Source organism: Vulpes lagopus, chromosome 2, assembly GCF_018345385.1.
Source record: "Vulpes lagopus strain Blue_001 chromosome 2, ASM1834538v1, whole genome shotgun sequence".
Taxonomy (NCBI): domain Eukaryota; kingdom Metazoa; phylum Chordata; class Mammalia; order Carnivora; family Canidae; genus Vulpes; species Vulpes lagopus.
In genome coordinates, this window is record NC_054825.1 from 2489861 (window position 1) to 2504873 (window position 15013).

At 41.4% G+C, this 15013-nt stretch overlaps 1 protein-coding gene across 1 annotated transcript in view; it reads right to left on the reverse strand.

Annotated features, from left to right (window-relative positions):
• Nucleotides 1-335: 335 nt before the first annotated feature.
• GLRX3 (glutaredoxin 3) overlaps nt 336-15013 on the reverse strand; it is a 30779-nt gene continuing 16101 nt past the window's right edge. The window contains exons 5-11 of the mRNA XM_041745634.1: nt 10165-10337; nt 9871-9932; nt 7525-7582; nt 5788-5840; nt 3084-3123; nt 2898-2990; nt 336-581 (exon numbers count right to left, since the gene is read on the reverse strand). Of these exons, the coding sequence (XP_041601568.1) occupies nt 531-581; nt 2898-2990; nt 3084-3123; nt 5788-5840; nt 7525-7582; nt 9871-9932; nt 10165-10337 (530 nt within the window). The 3' untranslated portion in view covers nt 336-530. The remainder of the gene's footprint in view (nt 582-2897; nt 2991-3083; nt 3124-5787; nt 5841-7524; nt 7583-9870; nt 9933-10164; nt 10338-15013) is intronic.

Sequence of the window (15013 nt, forward strand, 5' to 3'; positions counted from 1 at the left end):
TACCTTCTGAAATGAGTCTCCGAATCTGCAGAGCCCTATGTCGCTTCTGCAATCTCACCAGGGCCATGTGCAGGGATGCTTTCAGAAACAAATTTTCAGATGAATTTTTCCAAGCTGTAAGGAGATCTTTGGCCATTGAGGGGAGCCACTGGTTTGGTCTATGAGCTGTTCTAACTACGATTATGCATTTCAGAAGCCATCACCCTCCTTCTGCATCTTCTGAAGCCTGTCTATTTCTCAGCTGCTTCATTCCCACATATTATGAAAAGAAATTTAAAGTAGATTACTATATATTTAACATCACTGTAAAAAAATGCAGCTTTTTTACACAAGTATTTTTAATCGGATTTGAAGATGTTTATTGCATTGTGTTCGGTGAAAAACAAACAAAACATACATGAATTTAGCACGAGCTTGTGGAATACACCGACTCTAACTGGGTGAGCAGCAGTCTCTGAGAACAGAGTCGTGAGCGTCCCCACCATGACGAAGTGTTTCCTGTAACAGTTGGGCACCGAGCATAACAGTCCCTAGTTCTCCCCTTTCAGCACGGGCAGCAGCTCACCATTGTCTTTCAGTTCCTAACAACAAAAACAGAAAGCAAAAATAACACGTATAGGTAAAGTCAAAAAAATGGAAGCGTCCAAACCATCTCAGATTGCATCCAAATCCGAGAGCCTGTGTGTTGGATTGAAACTCCAGTCTACCAACACACGGAAACCAAATACCACACCATAAAAACTGAGTGTGCCATCAGATTACAAAATTGAAGGTAGAAGGCACTCAAAAACCAACAGGTATTTCAGCATTAACGCACAAGGCAATCCGAGCAACCCAATGACGCCTTCTATTTAAACACCAGCAGTAAACAGGAGGGACAATGGTGAGTGGTGTGCAAACACAAATGTGGAAGAAAGCAGCAATGGGATGTTCAAGTCCACTCAAGTGCAATACACAGGACACCTACAGGCCCAAGGGTGGCACACAGACATCACGATGCCAACCCAAGCTGGAAAGGCTACAGTACTAGTACAAAGTGTATGTGAAAAGGCCAAAAACCACTTAAAAAAAGATATAAAAATCCAGAAATATTTTCTGCTATCTTTCAGATTCAGAATTTGGAACACAGCTATCCAATTTAAAATGTGACAATAAATGGAAAATGAGACTTTCTAGCTTGAGATAAACATTTCATTTGATGCAAATTTTCAGGTCATTAGTAAGCAGCATGAATATCAATCTTTATAATAAAGCCACTAAAATCCATTTGGCTCCTCTCTGGTTAAACCCTAACAGGTGTGATTCTGTCACACAAATCCAGACAACACCCGGCGAGGTCTAGAGCTCTCCTACCATCACCCATTAGCAAGCAGACATCCTACTGCACTAAAGGAGCAGACAAGGTGTTTCTGAGCCCATGACCCGGAGCGCAGGCGGCCAGGAGAGGCCCGCCGCCCGCAGGCAGAACCTGGACGCCACAGCTGTGACACCACTTCTCTAGCTCGGGGTCCCCTCATCTCAGGGCTGGGCGGATAGCCTAAGCACGAAGGCACACGGCGGGAACGCCGTGGGACCCTCCTAACCGGCACTGCAGCTAATGAGAGCTCACCTGATCCAAACATCCTCACTCTGCACAAATACTCTACACCAGTGAACTGGGCACGGAGTACTATTCATCAGCCGCTTTTTCTCACGACACTAGATTGGCCGAGTCGTTGAATACTGGGTGACTCCTTTATTCAACCATTCAACAAAAAATACCCTCAATGCTCCTAAAGGCCAGCCAGAACTCATTCAAGTAGAACATCACTGATGTTTCCAGGGGACGAAAGATGAAGAGCTCAGTTCTGTAAGAAACAGCCCAAAGGGGCAAAACCGAAGAACTGTCCCCAGCTATCCTCTCAGGGGAAGATGTTACCAGTATCGCAAATTTCCACATGTGTGTTTAGCAGGTGAACGGCAAGAGTCCTATAACATCCTGTTACAGACCTAAAGAAGTGGCCCATGAAGCTCAGCTTTAGAATTAAATGAGATTTATTGATCGTTATCTTCCCAAGAGTTAGCAATGGCTAAGGTACAGGCGATAAAATACTCAGACAACAACAGGCTCGGGAGTATCTGGGGTTTGAAGATTGTCTGTGTCTTAAACAAATAAAAAGTATATATAACATAACAAATGCAGACGTGTTTCTGTTGCTTCAGGGCTATTCGAGAGCTACTATGTTAAACCTTTTTTTCTCCTCCAAGAATGAGGTGAGTTTACTAGGAAAAATGCCTCACTCACTGTGTTACAAAGTGTGATGTCAAGTGGGGAACACAGGCAGCAGGAGTTACAACCACAGGCTGCGCAGCCTGTGCTGACAAAGCGTCCTGGCACACAGGGCCGATGTCACTCACCCTTGGGCTGGAGTCCTCTCTCATTACAAAAACAGGAGTTAAAACTTCTTTTAAAACAGAACTAGAAGCAGTTACCTACTACTTATTTTCCACTTATAACGTCAGACATCTGACCTCAGAGAAAGTTCTCTAACCAGTACTACAGACACAGAAATGGTAGCACAGGGTCAGAAGTGATAGGAGGCCAGGAAGGAAAAGAATCAAGGAAGCCCCACAGTCACTGTTCAATACAAAATTATAAATTTTTTTTTTTAAGATTTTATTTACCTGACAGAGAGAGAAAGCACATAAGCAGGGGTAGGAGTACGGAGGGAGAGAGAGAAGCAGAATCCCCTCAGAGCAGGGAGCCCGACACAGAACTCGATCCCAGGACCCTGAGGTCATGACCTGAGCCAAAGGCAGACACTTCACCAACTGAGCCCCAGGTTCCCCTAAAATTATAATTTTTGAACATACCAATATTTTCCATCTTTAAGGTACCCGATAAACTCCAACCTTACCTTAACAATATCCAGACCTCCAACAAGCTCCCCTTTCACATACAGCTGAGGGTACGTGGGCCAATTGGAGTAGGTTTTTAATCCCTGCCGGACCTATGGAAACAAGAGGAACTCTGAAACCTTACTATTGGACCCTAATGAGTAAACTAAAGACAAAGGACAAGAAACATAAAACACAGAACTTACTTCTTCATCCTCCAATATATCAAATGTCTCATATTCGACACTATAAAAAGGAGAAAACATTTTAATAGGAAATGGTTTTATTAAACAAAAATTTTAAAACCTACTTGGTGTTTTAAAAATTGTCAAGAAAAATAAACTGGTTGCTACTGACATTTACTGTGGAAAATAGACATGACTTTACTTCTCAATCTGCTGGTACCACACAGAACAATTCAGCCCAAGACACAAATATATCTGGATTTTTCTCTACAACACTGGGTTAGACAGGGACTAGCAAACTTCTTCTGAACAGGCAAGACAGTAAACATGTAGACTCTGTAGGCCACAGTCTGCTGCAGCTGCTCTACTGGGCTACATAGCACAGCAGCAGCCTGACAAGGAAGACAGTGGGTGAGGCCATGTGCCAGTAAAACTTTACTGACAGAAGTAGGTAGCAGCTGCAGTGTGCCAACCCCCAGGTTAGACTTGTACCCAAAGTTTACACAAGTCTATCCTTACTTAACACGGCATTTCCAGCCCTCATCCCTGGGGCTGCTGCTTCTGACCTAGTGGAAGCTGCTCAGGGAGCAGAAGGGAACAGCTCTGATGCCCATGGACACCCATGGCTGGCCCAGAGGCTCACCAGCCAGGACAACTGCACTGCCAACAAATGCTACCTTATGGAGGTGTGCTTTCTCACATGAAAACAAACTTATTTCAGAACACACATGCTGTTGTCGATATGCGTACACAGGGAGAGTGGTACGGCCTGATGCTGAATAATCAATACCACTTGTATAATGAATGCAAAATCATTCACTGCTGCACAGAAACCCAACCATATCTGCTGGGAAGGATGCCACTATCAGGTGGTCAAGGAAGGAGTATGAATGTAGGACTCCCACAGGGACACTGGGTGTATGTGCGGTCCTAAAAACTGGCCAAAGAGAATGCCACATATAAAAAATAAATTTTGGTTTCTATAAAACCAAAACCACTGTCGTAGGGAAATCTTCACTTAGTAGACAAGTTTCCAAAGAAAACTGTCCATGCTACAGAAAACAGTCAAAAAAAAAAAAAAAAAAATGACAGGATAATTCAGCACCAAGTACCAAAACAGGAATATCTGAAAGAGCAAAAGAAGATTAAAACAAAAAGATCCAATGGAACTCTCCCTTCAGCCTGAAGTAAAGGAGGCAGATCCCAAACTGAACAGTGTGATGAAAATAATGAGTTACAGAACTACCTCCGAGGGGGCTCCAAAGGGGGCCCAGGCCCACACGCCCATAGATGTGTGAATGTCATCATGATCGCCAAGGCATCTCCTAAGAGTTCCTTGTAAAAAAGGTTCCTTCAAACCTCAATGTACAATCCATACACAGCCCCTGCAGGCACGAGTCACAGGGCCAGGAAGGAGAAGTAAGTGTAAGAGTGCAGGGGGCAGGAATAAAAAGCCAGGAGCTTCTTCTCCACAGACTGATAGCTCTTAGCAAGATGACGTTCTGTTCAAGCTAAAGAGGCACAGAGGTTCCCACGGCCCTGCTCGTGGCAGAGCCGACTGTGAAGGAATCCTGCAGCCAGGAGCACTCCATCTGTCCCCAAAGCCGCCTCTCTGCTCTGGGATAACCAGGACTTGCAAATCCAAACAGCATCAGACAGATACGGGGTAGATGCAAAGTTACGGAGACTTTCCACCAAACACATGAGCTGAAATGAAATGGCCCGATGCCGTCATACCATCACAACCTTGTGGAGGGACACGCCAAGGGGACACACTGTCACTAGGGACAGGTGAACTACGTGTATCATGCCGGGGAGCTGTCACAGAGGGATGACGGAGAAAGGGGGCTGTAATAACTGACGGCCAGAAACCAGCCATCTCCCATATGTCCTCGGGCACAGTGAGGAAGGGGCAGCCTAGAGGCCAAACGACAAAAGACTCTCTAGACTCTCTCTCTGTGAAATGTCACAAGCTTCTTTTGAAGAAATCAATCATTTTGCTTTTTATGTCCCTAGAGTGATATTTAACATGTACTACTCAACTGAGTACTTTCAACCCTGCCTATGAATATCTAAATATTTCAAAACATTACCTTTCCCATAACTTCATAGGTTTAGTTAATCTATTTCAAACTATGGCTAAAATACTTACAATATTAAAAAAAAAAAGCTATCATGAGATAATAAGGGGAAAAAAGCCAAAACATTTGATAAATTCTATACAATATGGAGTTCTGAGGGAAAAAAAAGTTTTTGTTTTTACTCAGAAAAATCAACACAATTTTCTTAGCTGGCAGCATCATCACTGACAAGATTAAAACCATGAACACAGCAATTTAATTCACCCCACTTCTCAGATGCACATAACGCCCTTCACATGTGCTCTATCCATCTCATAAACTATTTAGAATCAAAAAAAATGTTTAAGGAAAATTAAAAACCTGTGATATACTTTCCCTAAAATATCTTTGTGTGTGTTAAGGACTTTCCTCTGGGAAAGTAGACAAATAGTTATTTCAATGATCCCCTTTTAAGAAGCTTCTTTATGTTACCAATCCGTTGACACTGGCCAGAAAATCCTATTACCATCAAAGTTAAAGCATTCACAAAAAACCTGTAGCAAAAGTAAATAAAAACATGGATACAGTGGTAACAACTGAGAGGCATCAATGACAATACTGAAAAGTCAAATTTCTTACACTATTTGAAAACAAGATTTACGTACCCGGTACTATTGAGTATTTCCAGAATTTGTTTGCTGAATCCACATTTTGCTTCCTAAATTTAGGGGAAAAAATACAGTAATGAGTGAAGAGTGAAGATATAGTAATGAGTATTATATTTTCCACTCCGCCTACTGGCATGGTCCCATGGAATGTTTGTCACGGGGACAGCACACTTTAGGCTCTAACCACCAGAGAGGGCATGAGTCCTGGTACCTTAGTCTCTGGTCAGAGGTTCCGCTGAGTGGAACCCTGATGCTTTACAGAGTTCGGGCCTTGATTTCCATTTCACTCCTACAGACGACCTCACCTCACTTAACCTTTTTGCAGTGATTAGGATCATCATCTTCCTGTTGCCAACTAGGCGGTCACTCCCATTTTAAAAAATTTATCTTTACATTACAGAGTACCAGACTTTTTTTTAATTTTTCTGAGGCGATGACACTGTTAGACGTTTCTATCAGGCCCCAAATCCCAGCAATCCAGTGGAAAAGACTAGGTACCACACAAACTTAACAGCACAAATGATTCTGCTCCCAAGACATATATAAACTGGCTGGGCTCCTAGAAAAATGTGTGTTTTAAAAATAAAAATCTGTTTTAAATAATCACCAACAAAATATAAACAGAAACTATATCACAACTGGGAAGTATTCATTTCCTCTATTTTAATAAAACTGGTGAACTAGTCAAGCAATTTAGGTCCTAACCTAGTGATCCCAGCATGCAGATACCTTTATTACCTACTAGTTTCCTAGTCATTACCTTCACCATAACAGTTACACTGACCAGTTATGTTAACTAGTTAGTTTCAGCATATCACTTATATTAACTCTCACACTAGTTAGTTATTCTCAACCTCATTCTCAAGGTGACTCTGTGAAGCACCCCATCCATTCATACATGGGCCAGTGAAGCCTGGGGAGGTTACGCAGGGGGCCCAAATGCCTGCACAGCGCCAGGGCAACAGGGAATGTAAACGCGAGTCTCTCTGCCCCCTCAGCCTCGCCTCTCAGGGCTGTAGCCTCTGCTCTTCCAAAACAGGCCATGCTGTCCCACCTTGCCCACCTCCACAGCTGGATGAGAATAAAGGCAGGTAACAGAACCTGGTGTCTGGAGATCTCCGTTCCAGTCCAAATACAAACGATCATCAGTTTTGCTCAAACTGTTGGTAGGAGTGATTTATCAAACCTGCTACTCAAAATGATGCACAACCAATATGTACCATCATCCAAAAAGCTACAGGAACCATCTCATTATAAATAAGAACTGCCAAACTGTTTCACTCATTCCTCAAACTCATGCTGAACACACACGATGCCATGGGGTTTACTTCTCCATCGCTGACTTCTTAAAGGATGATCTAAGGCTGTGCACCCTGAGAGCTCTGGGGCTCCCCCTACTCAGGAAGTATTGGGACCAAACTGCCCATTACATGAGCCCGCGGCCTCAGTCGGATGGTGACAGGATAGCAACTAACAGAACCAGGACAGAGTGAACAGTGTTGACCAAGTTTGGCAGCAGAAAGAAATGCACCCCACTGAGATGTTGATGATAAAGTCAAGCAAAATGTAGATTACTTTGTTTGATCTCCATAAGCACCAATTAAGGCCTGGATAACTTCCTGATGCCACCACAGCTTCATTAGCCACAGCTAGGAAGAAAGATTTAAGTGTCCCCTTGTTGAAGATGTTAACATCAAAAGAAATTACAAATAAAACCATTTTTGAGTTCTTTACCTGTTTGTTTCCTTTCATAAAGAGCATCACAGAAGCTTTATTTGTCAGTACTTTGAGCCTAAAGAGAGAAAATTGATATAAAATGGCTCAGCTCAATTATTAAACACCACTTTTGCTCCGCTTCAGGAGTAACATGCATATTTGAGGGATAGCAGGATGATAGTTCACAGCTCTGAGTGGCATTAAACAAGCAAATGCATTGACATTTTCCTTTATTTCATTCTCTCCCTGAGCCACCATAAAACACAATATGGCTTTTAAGGCAACGAATGTTCCTTCGAGTTGCAATTCAAGCCCATCAACTCACAGCACTAAAAAAATAATAATAACCAACTCAATAAGGAATTGTTCAAGAAGGGGCCTGTATACAGAGCCCACCCACAACTTCCAAAACCAGATCCTGTGTGCTGCCTTCTTTACCATGAGGTCGCACACAGCTCCACACTCCCTGATATCCATGAGGTCATGCGGGGAGGGGAACTGTCAAGTGCTGGAACACCAACCAACACCAGCTATTCAAATCAATTGCTCCCATCCTAACTCTGTGCTTCCCATTTTCTACAAGCCTTCAAACCCCGTGCTCTAACTTGCTGTTAGGAGCGTCTGCATATAGCCTGAAGTTCAGTCACCCATCTCAGGACAGTCCCCATCGGGACACGGGCTACCCAAGACCCTCTGAGCCCCATAGTGGTCAGTCACCCCACCTTCCTCCCACTGGTGCTGTGGGTCACTCTCACTGCTCAACACCTCCTCAGAGAACAAAGTTATCACAAATGAAACCCACAACTCACGCTCACAGCTATGTCACATCCACTTTGGAGAGAGTACGCTGGGTTGATTCTCAGAAAAAGAAAAGAATATGGTGCTAATTGTCATCAGTCACCTAAAGTAACCCAACAATCTGGACCCAGAAAACCAAAACAAGTCCCTCTGTCCCACCCAGAGGCCAGACCCAGGAACTCCAGCTGGCTCTATGCACTCTGGCAGCACTTTAAATGATTACACAAAACACAATGATATATCCCTCTACAAGATCTCTCTGTAACTCTAGCCAGTTATCTTTGGTGTCTGAGGCCACAAGGCAATAGACACAGCACATTAGGAAAAGAGAGAGATCTGATGAAGACAGAGACACAAACAACAGCAAGTGCAGTCAAGACAGAAAACTGGATTGAAAGCAGATGTAAGCACACACAAAGCCCAGCGAACTCCTGAGGCTGTACAACCTCCACAAGCCACTCAGGTTATACAGCAAAGAATGCAACTGGGGGCACACCTGGGTGGCTCAGTCGGTGAGCATCCAACTCTTGGTCTCACTCAGGTCATGATCTCAGGGTCACAAAATCAAGCCCCGCATCAGGCTCTGCACTGGGCGTGGAGTGGGCTTGAGATCCTCTCCCCTCTACCCCTCCCCCAACCCTAAAAAAACACAACTGGGGACCTAGAGTCAACAAAGAGACTAGAAGCATCACTGTCCTATCAAAAAGGCAGGAAAGGATATAAATCTTTTGAGAAAATGTGGAACTTACAAGTCAGTATGACATATATGGGATACTATTTACTAATCAAGGATAAATAAATGAGCTATTTATTATTAAACACTTCAAGTGATTCTCAAAATGCTGAATGGTGATAAAATTACAAGAGGAAATTTCACCTCACAGACTCAAGCCCCAACTATGAATGGCTGATATGCTGATGTATTTCAAAATAAATTCTTTAAACCTCTACATTAATTCAAATTTATTACAATAAAAATCCCTTTAAGCCTCCCTACAGGCCAAAGTCCAAAATTTCCATAAGACAAAATCTTTAAAAGCTGATTGAGATCCTTCATAAAACAAAGACCAATTTCACAGCTCCAAAATCTCCTTGAATTCTAAGTTATCATGGTTAAAAAGACAGCGTGAAACCCTGAAGTGTTTACACATGTAACACACACATAGCCTGCACTCCTCACACTAGGCACCCCTCACACTCCGTACTCTGATGATGCCACGAACAGCGACTGCTTCTGAAACCTGAGGACCAGGACCACTGGATCCCGGCTCCGAAACACAGAGAAAGAAGTAAACTTGAGTTGTTCCACTGACACAATGACATTTCTATAAATAACGAAGAATATCCTCCACCTAATCTTTAATTTGGTGTAAAAATTTCTCCAGTGCAAATGAGACCTTCCCAAGTTTTCATGGCTAGTCTGACTGCAAACAACCTATTTATGACCTTGACATACAAAAACAAATCCCCGACTTCTATATGGAAAAAGCAATGCAAAAACCAAGAATTAAGAGATATACTTAAAGTAATAAATGGCAGACTATTTGAAACTTTGAATACACTTACCTTTCCTCTAATTTGGGAGCTTTAGGGCAAATTGTATCTAGTTCGTCAGATGCTTCCAGCTCCTGAAATAAACACATGTGTAAGTTTAAGAAAACATTCACAACAGAAATCTCCGGAATCATACAGTAATACAGAATATCAACAACCTCATCAGAAATAATTAGATCTATTCCAGGTTCATATTCATAAATACAAATATTCTTAAGGAATTTACACTCTAGATTCATTACTGCACTTAGAAAAGTGTGCTGTAAATGAAAATGCTTTACCAGATACAGACTTCTCAGTTCTAACCTTAATTATATCAAGTCCTCCTATAAGCTCTCCAGAAACGTAGAGCTGGGGATAGGTGGGCCAGTTGGAATAGGTTTTGAGGCCCTGGCGAACTTCTTCATCTGAGAAGATATCAAAACTGCTAAACTGAATATTATGTTTGTTAAGGATTTCCACCATCTGCTTGCTGAAACCTGCGTAAGAAAAAGAAAATCAAGAATTTAGCTTCTCTCTCTCATACCCATGATTTCAAATTCCTACACAGCGCACACTAGCTGCTGACCACAGGGTTTGCCTTTGTTTCACCCGTTAATTTGCACGCCGACACAGTATGTAAAGAGAAAAAATTCCAAGAACCCCTTATGTGACCTTGAACTATACCATGTGTTCAAGTATGGCTTAGTGTTTAACCCACTTGTGAGTTTTTAAAAGTCTATGTATATTTATCAATGTACTTCTTAATATTCAGGCATACTTTTTATCGTAGGAGCAATAATGCTGGCCCAAAAACCCTGGCACCTACTCCACCCACCAGGGAGACCAAGAGCTGAGCCCTGAACTGCCACATCCCCTCCCTGCACTTCCCCATCCATCAGGGGACTGACCTGGATGCCCCAGAGAGCCCCTCCCCAGTTATGCTGTGACTCTCTAAGCATCACCACACCAGTTGTCAATAACCACTCCTTGCACACACTGGAAACCCGACTGTTTGGTTTCTGTTGCCCTTGTACTACTAAGTCCTGTGTGCCTGTTTCAGTACTTCCCAGTCTTTTACCATCTTTAATAGAATACGTTAAAAGTCAAGGAGGTGTGTGTTCTTGCAGTTGAAACTGGTACATTGAATTTCAAAGCTGTCTTGTCTGTTGTTATATAGGCACTGTCAACAGACCTCATCTGGTACCATAACTTGACAGTCTCTTCTTAAAAACTATTTACATTCCCCAAAGTATGTAATGTGATTTTTTTTTTTACTGTACTCTAGTGACACTCTTATGTTCCATGATTTTATTATACTTTTGTGACACATTTTTGTCCTGTACTTTTTTGACATCGTTTTCTTATTATCACATTAGTACTGAAGAATAAGTGTATCAGTCTTTTATAAGTCTATTAGTCTTGTCTGAAAAGAGGATATTTTTCTTTCCATAAGCTAATTCTTCCCAATTGTTTTTCAATACTTTGTACCAATCCACTCGTTCACGTTCCATCCTTCTTTTTAAAGGTAGTCAATAATTCACTGGAAAATTACGTATTCTTTAGGTGCAAAATTCCTGTAGGATTTCACAGCATCAGCAGGTATTTTAAAATAAAATCAAATCATAAAATTTAGTATAAGATTAATTGCAAGAATAGTCTTCACTTTGATGTCATGCAAAAGCACTTTTACTATTAAAACCTGGATGTATTACTGAGCTGCAGACATTTTTCAGATCCACAGTTTATTGAGATGAAGCACTGGTATTTATTTGTACAGCATATAAGTTGCTTTTCCTACAACTCAAGTGTTAAGTTCATGTACAGCCTGAAGTAAAACACTGATTCTGAAATTTTTTTCATTCATCTGGGAGTTCATTAGTAAACAGCTAACGGCTGATTGCTGATGGTTATTCTGTTGCCAATATATTAACTCATTTCTACTGTAACTGGCTGAGGAAAAGCTTTCTCTTAGCTTTAGGCAATTACATGCAGACTAGAAAGATTGATGGGTAATGTTTCGTTTTTAAGGGTTAAAGTGGCAGACTGGAAATGTTATGCTTAAGGATAAAAGAGTGAAAAGGCTTCCTTCCAATAACACAGTATTTATACACTTTTTTAAAGAAAAATGCATGCATGCAATAAAAATATTTACAAGTGGAAAAACCATGTTTAGCTGCCAGAGAACCAGTACTTCAGTCTGCAGTTGTCTGTATTCATGACAGGAGGCGTGAATAGTACACCTAACTGGGCCATTTCATTACTATCTAGTCACGATAAAACCCTGAAGCCCACTTTTGAACCTACAATGCTTGTGTCTGATCTAAAAAAGAAAACCCCATTCAGATGACTTTTACTGCAGAAGAAAGGTCTGTCCCATGGTTCAAATACCCTTTGCTTTGCTAAAAGCTTTGTTAACTGAAGTGGATACAAGAATTCCCAAATAACTTAATTAACCTGCATGTTCAAGGATTTAACATTCTGTTTAAAAAGATGTACATTTCGGTCCTTCTTGAAAATCTGCCTAAAACATGAGAGCCCTCTCTTTCCTGTCCTCCTGAGGAACATAGAATAAGAATAATCTAATTCTTTGACGATTAACACCATATCAACGTGTCAGGCTCATAATACACGACACATTTCTGCTGGTAGAACCCAAAAGTAATAGCAATGAAGACGGACGGGGTGTGAGGCACGGAGAGTCAGGCTGAGACCCAGCCAGCTCCACAGCAGATCCTGATATGGCTTTCAAGATTTCCTTAAGGGAAAATTTAAATGTCATTCATTCATGGTTTTTGATTAACTGAAAACAAGGTGGGGCCAGCTAACCAAAAATCACCATAGTCCTACTCCACAATGGTAGCCCAGCAGGGGTACTGGGTGCTCCTAACGGAAGGGCCTTCCAAAGGAATTCTGCACAAAATATGGAAACACCGGCCAGCCGTGTTCATGAGCACCGATGGTCGCTGCTTTCTTTTATTCTTTTATTTGCCTACATCTCGTCTCTAATGTGCCAACACAAGAACAAAACCTTTTTTCCAATAAGCAGGCTCAGAAAGGACAAGGGTGAAAGTCAAGTATGTTCCTATATAAGAGAACAGTTTAGAGATGAAAAGAGTGTGTAGCAGGGCACAGAGAAGGGGGAAAACAGAGCCGGGGGTGCTCTGAAGGAAGTGGCAGGGTATAATCACAACAAAAATATCTCCTACTTGATCCTTAAGTAGATATTTTTTTAAAGAATACTTACATTCTAAAATGATCTATTTACCAAATGTCACATATTTACTGTATTTGACAGAAAGACATGTTGTTACAGAAAACAAGGTATCAGGAAAACAGAAAAGCCTGTTAAAAATGTAGTCATAAAAATTATGAAGAATGGGGGCAGCCTGTGTGGCTCAGTCAGTTTAGTGTCCAACTTATGATTTCGGCTCTGGTCATGATCTGAAGCTCCTGGGATCAGGTCCTACGTTGGGCTATGTGCTTAGTAGGGGAGTCTGCTTGATATTAGCCCTGCCCACCGCCCCCCACACACACACAATCTCTTTAATAGATAAAATCTTTAAAAAAAAAAAAAAAACTATAAAGCAAGTACTTGTTTGGAATGAAACTATAACTTAAATAATATATATCTAAAAATCTCTTTTGAATTCCCTAATTATGTCTTTTATCTAAAAGTCTATAATACTCTGTTTTTCAGATTGTTCTGACATATTGTAAAGCTTTTTTTTTTATTCTACCTTGTTGTTTATAGTCTTCTAAATGGCAGATAGTTAACATACAAACTGCTAGAAATACACCACAAATTAAGTCTAATGAAATAAAAGGTAAGCAGAAAAATGACTATTTTCTAAGTGCAATTCTAACTTATTTGAATAATCATACATCTGATCTGAAAAGGATTTTCAAGACTGGCTCCAACCACACCACCACCGAAGGGAGGACTGCAGGTACAGGGAGGGCTCCTGACCTGGATCTAAGCCACTGGGGCAGGTAGCATAAGGTGGTGTCAGGATCTGACTCACCGGCCGTGACATCTGGCCACCCTGCTTCCCAGTGCGCTGCCTACCCTTCTGCCTTAGCACATTTTCCAAAACTATACTTTTGTCACCTGCCAGTCTATTGTTAGGTTATCATTCAGGAAGGAGTAAGAGACTGCTCCTGTTCAATTCCAAAGAGAGAATATTCTGTTGGTTTTACCATAGGTTTACTGTGTATAACCCATCATACAGGTTCATCCACGTGACAGTAGGTCAGCTGCATTTCAGATGTCAAGGAAGACACTGAATAAAACCCATCAGATTCATGGCGTCAGTCCCTGTTATCAGGTCACCACATAAAGTACCAGAAATTATTTTCCTGCCTGATAGGAGAAAGTAAACCAGTTGCAACTCCTATTAAAAACAACCACCACAGAGACCACTGTTGCTATCTGGAGTCAACTCTAGTAGAGACTAAGTTAGGTTTTTGACCTATAAATAGCAGGCATTATCTGATACACAAATACTAGCAAGGACATTTTTCAAGTAGAACTGAGGGAAAAAAGGAACCATTTCTTAATCTTTTTAAGATAGGACTCAACATGAAATTATACAATTTTTTAAAGATTTTATTTATTCGACTGAGAGAGAGAGAGAGCACGTGTGTGTGCATGAGCAGGGGGACAGGGAGAGAGAGAGAGAGAGAGAGAGAGGGAGAAGCAGGCTTGGAGCAAGGAGCCCCACCAACAGGGGGCTCCATCCCAGGACCCTAGGATCATGGCCTGAGCCGAAGGCAGATGCTTAACTGCCTAAGCCACCCAGGCACCCAAAACTATTTTTAAAACTAGACTTTCATAATCTAATATGTAATTTGCTAACCACACACGGAAGAATTTACAATTAAATCTACACTGGAAGCTAAGTTATTTTTATAAAGTCACACTGGACATGCAGTAATCATATCAATAGCACACTGAATTTTACTGCCACCTATCTTAATAAACTCCCTACTGTACAGTTGAAACAAATACTCTCAGATTCTCAACAGCATCATCAAAAGGCATTTAAATGCTCAATTATGAAGCATAATAATGTTGTACTAGGCATAGTAAAAAGAAAATAACCATAAACCCAATACCAGAGGGGTCAAATAAACTCTAAAACTCACTTAAGGACAAAATTACAAGCATATATGT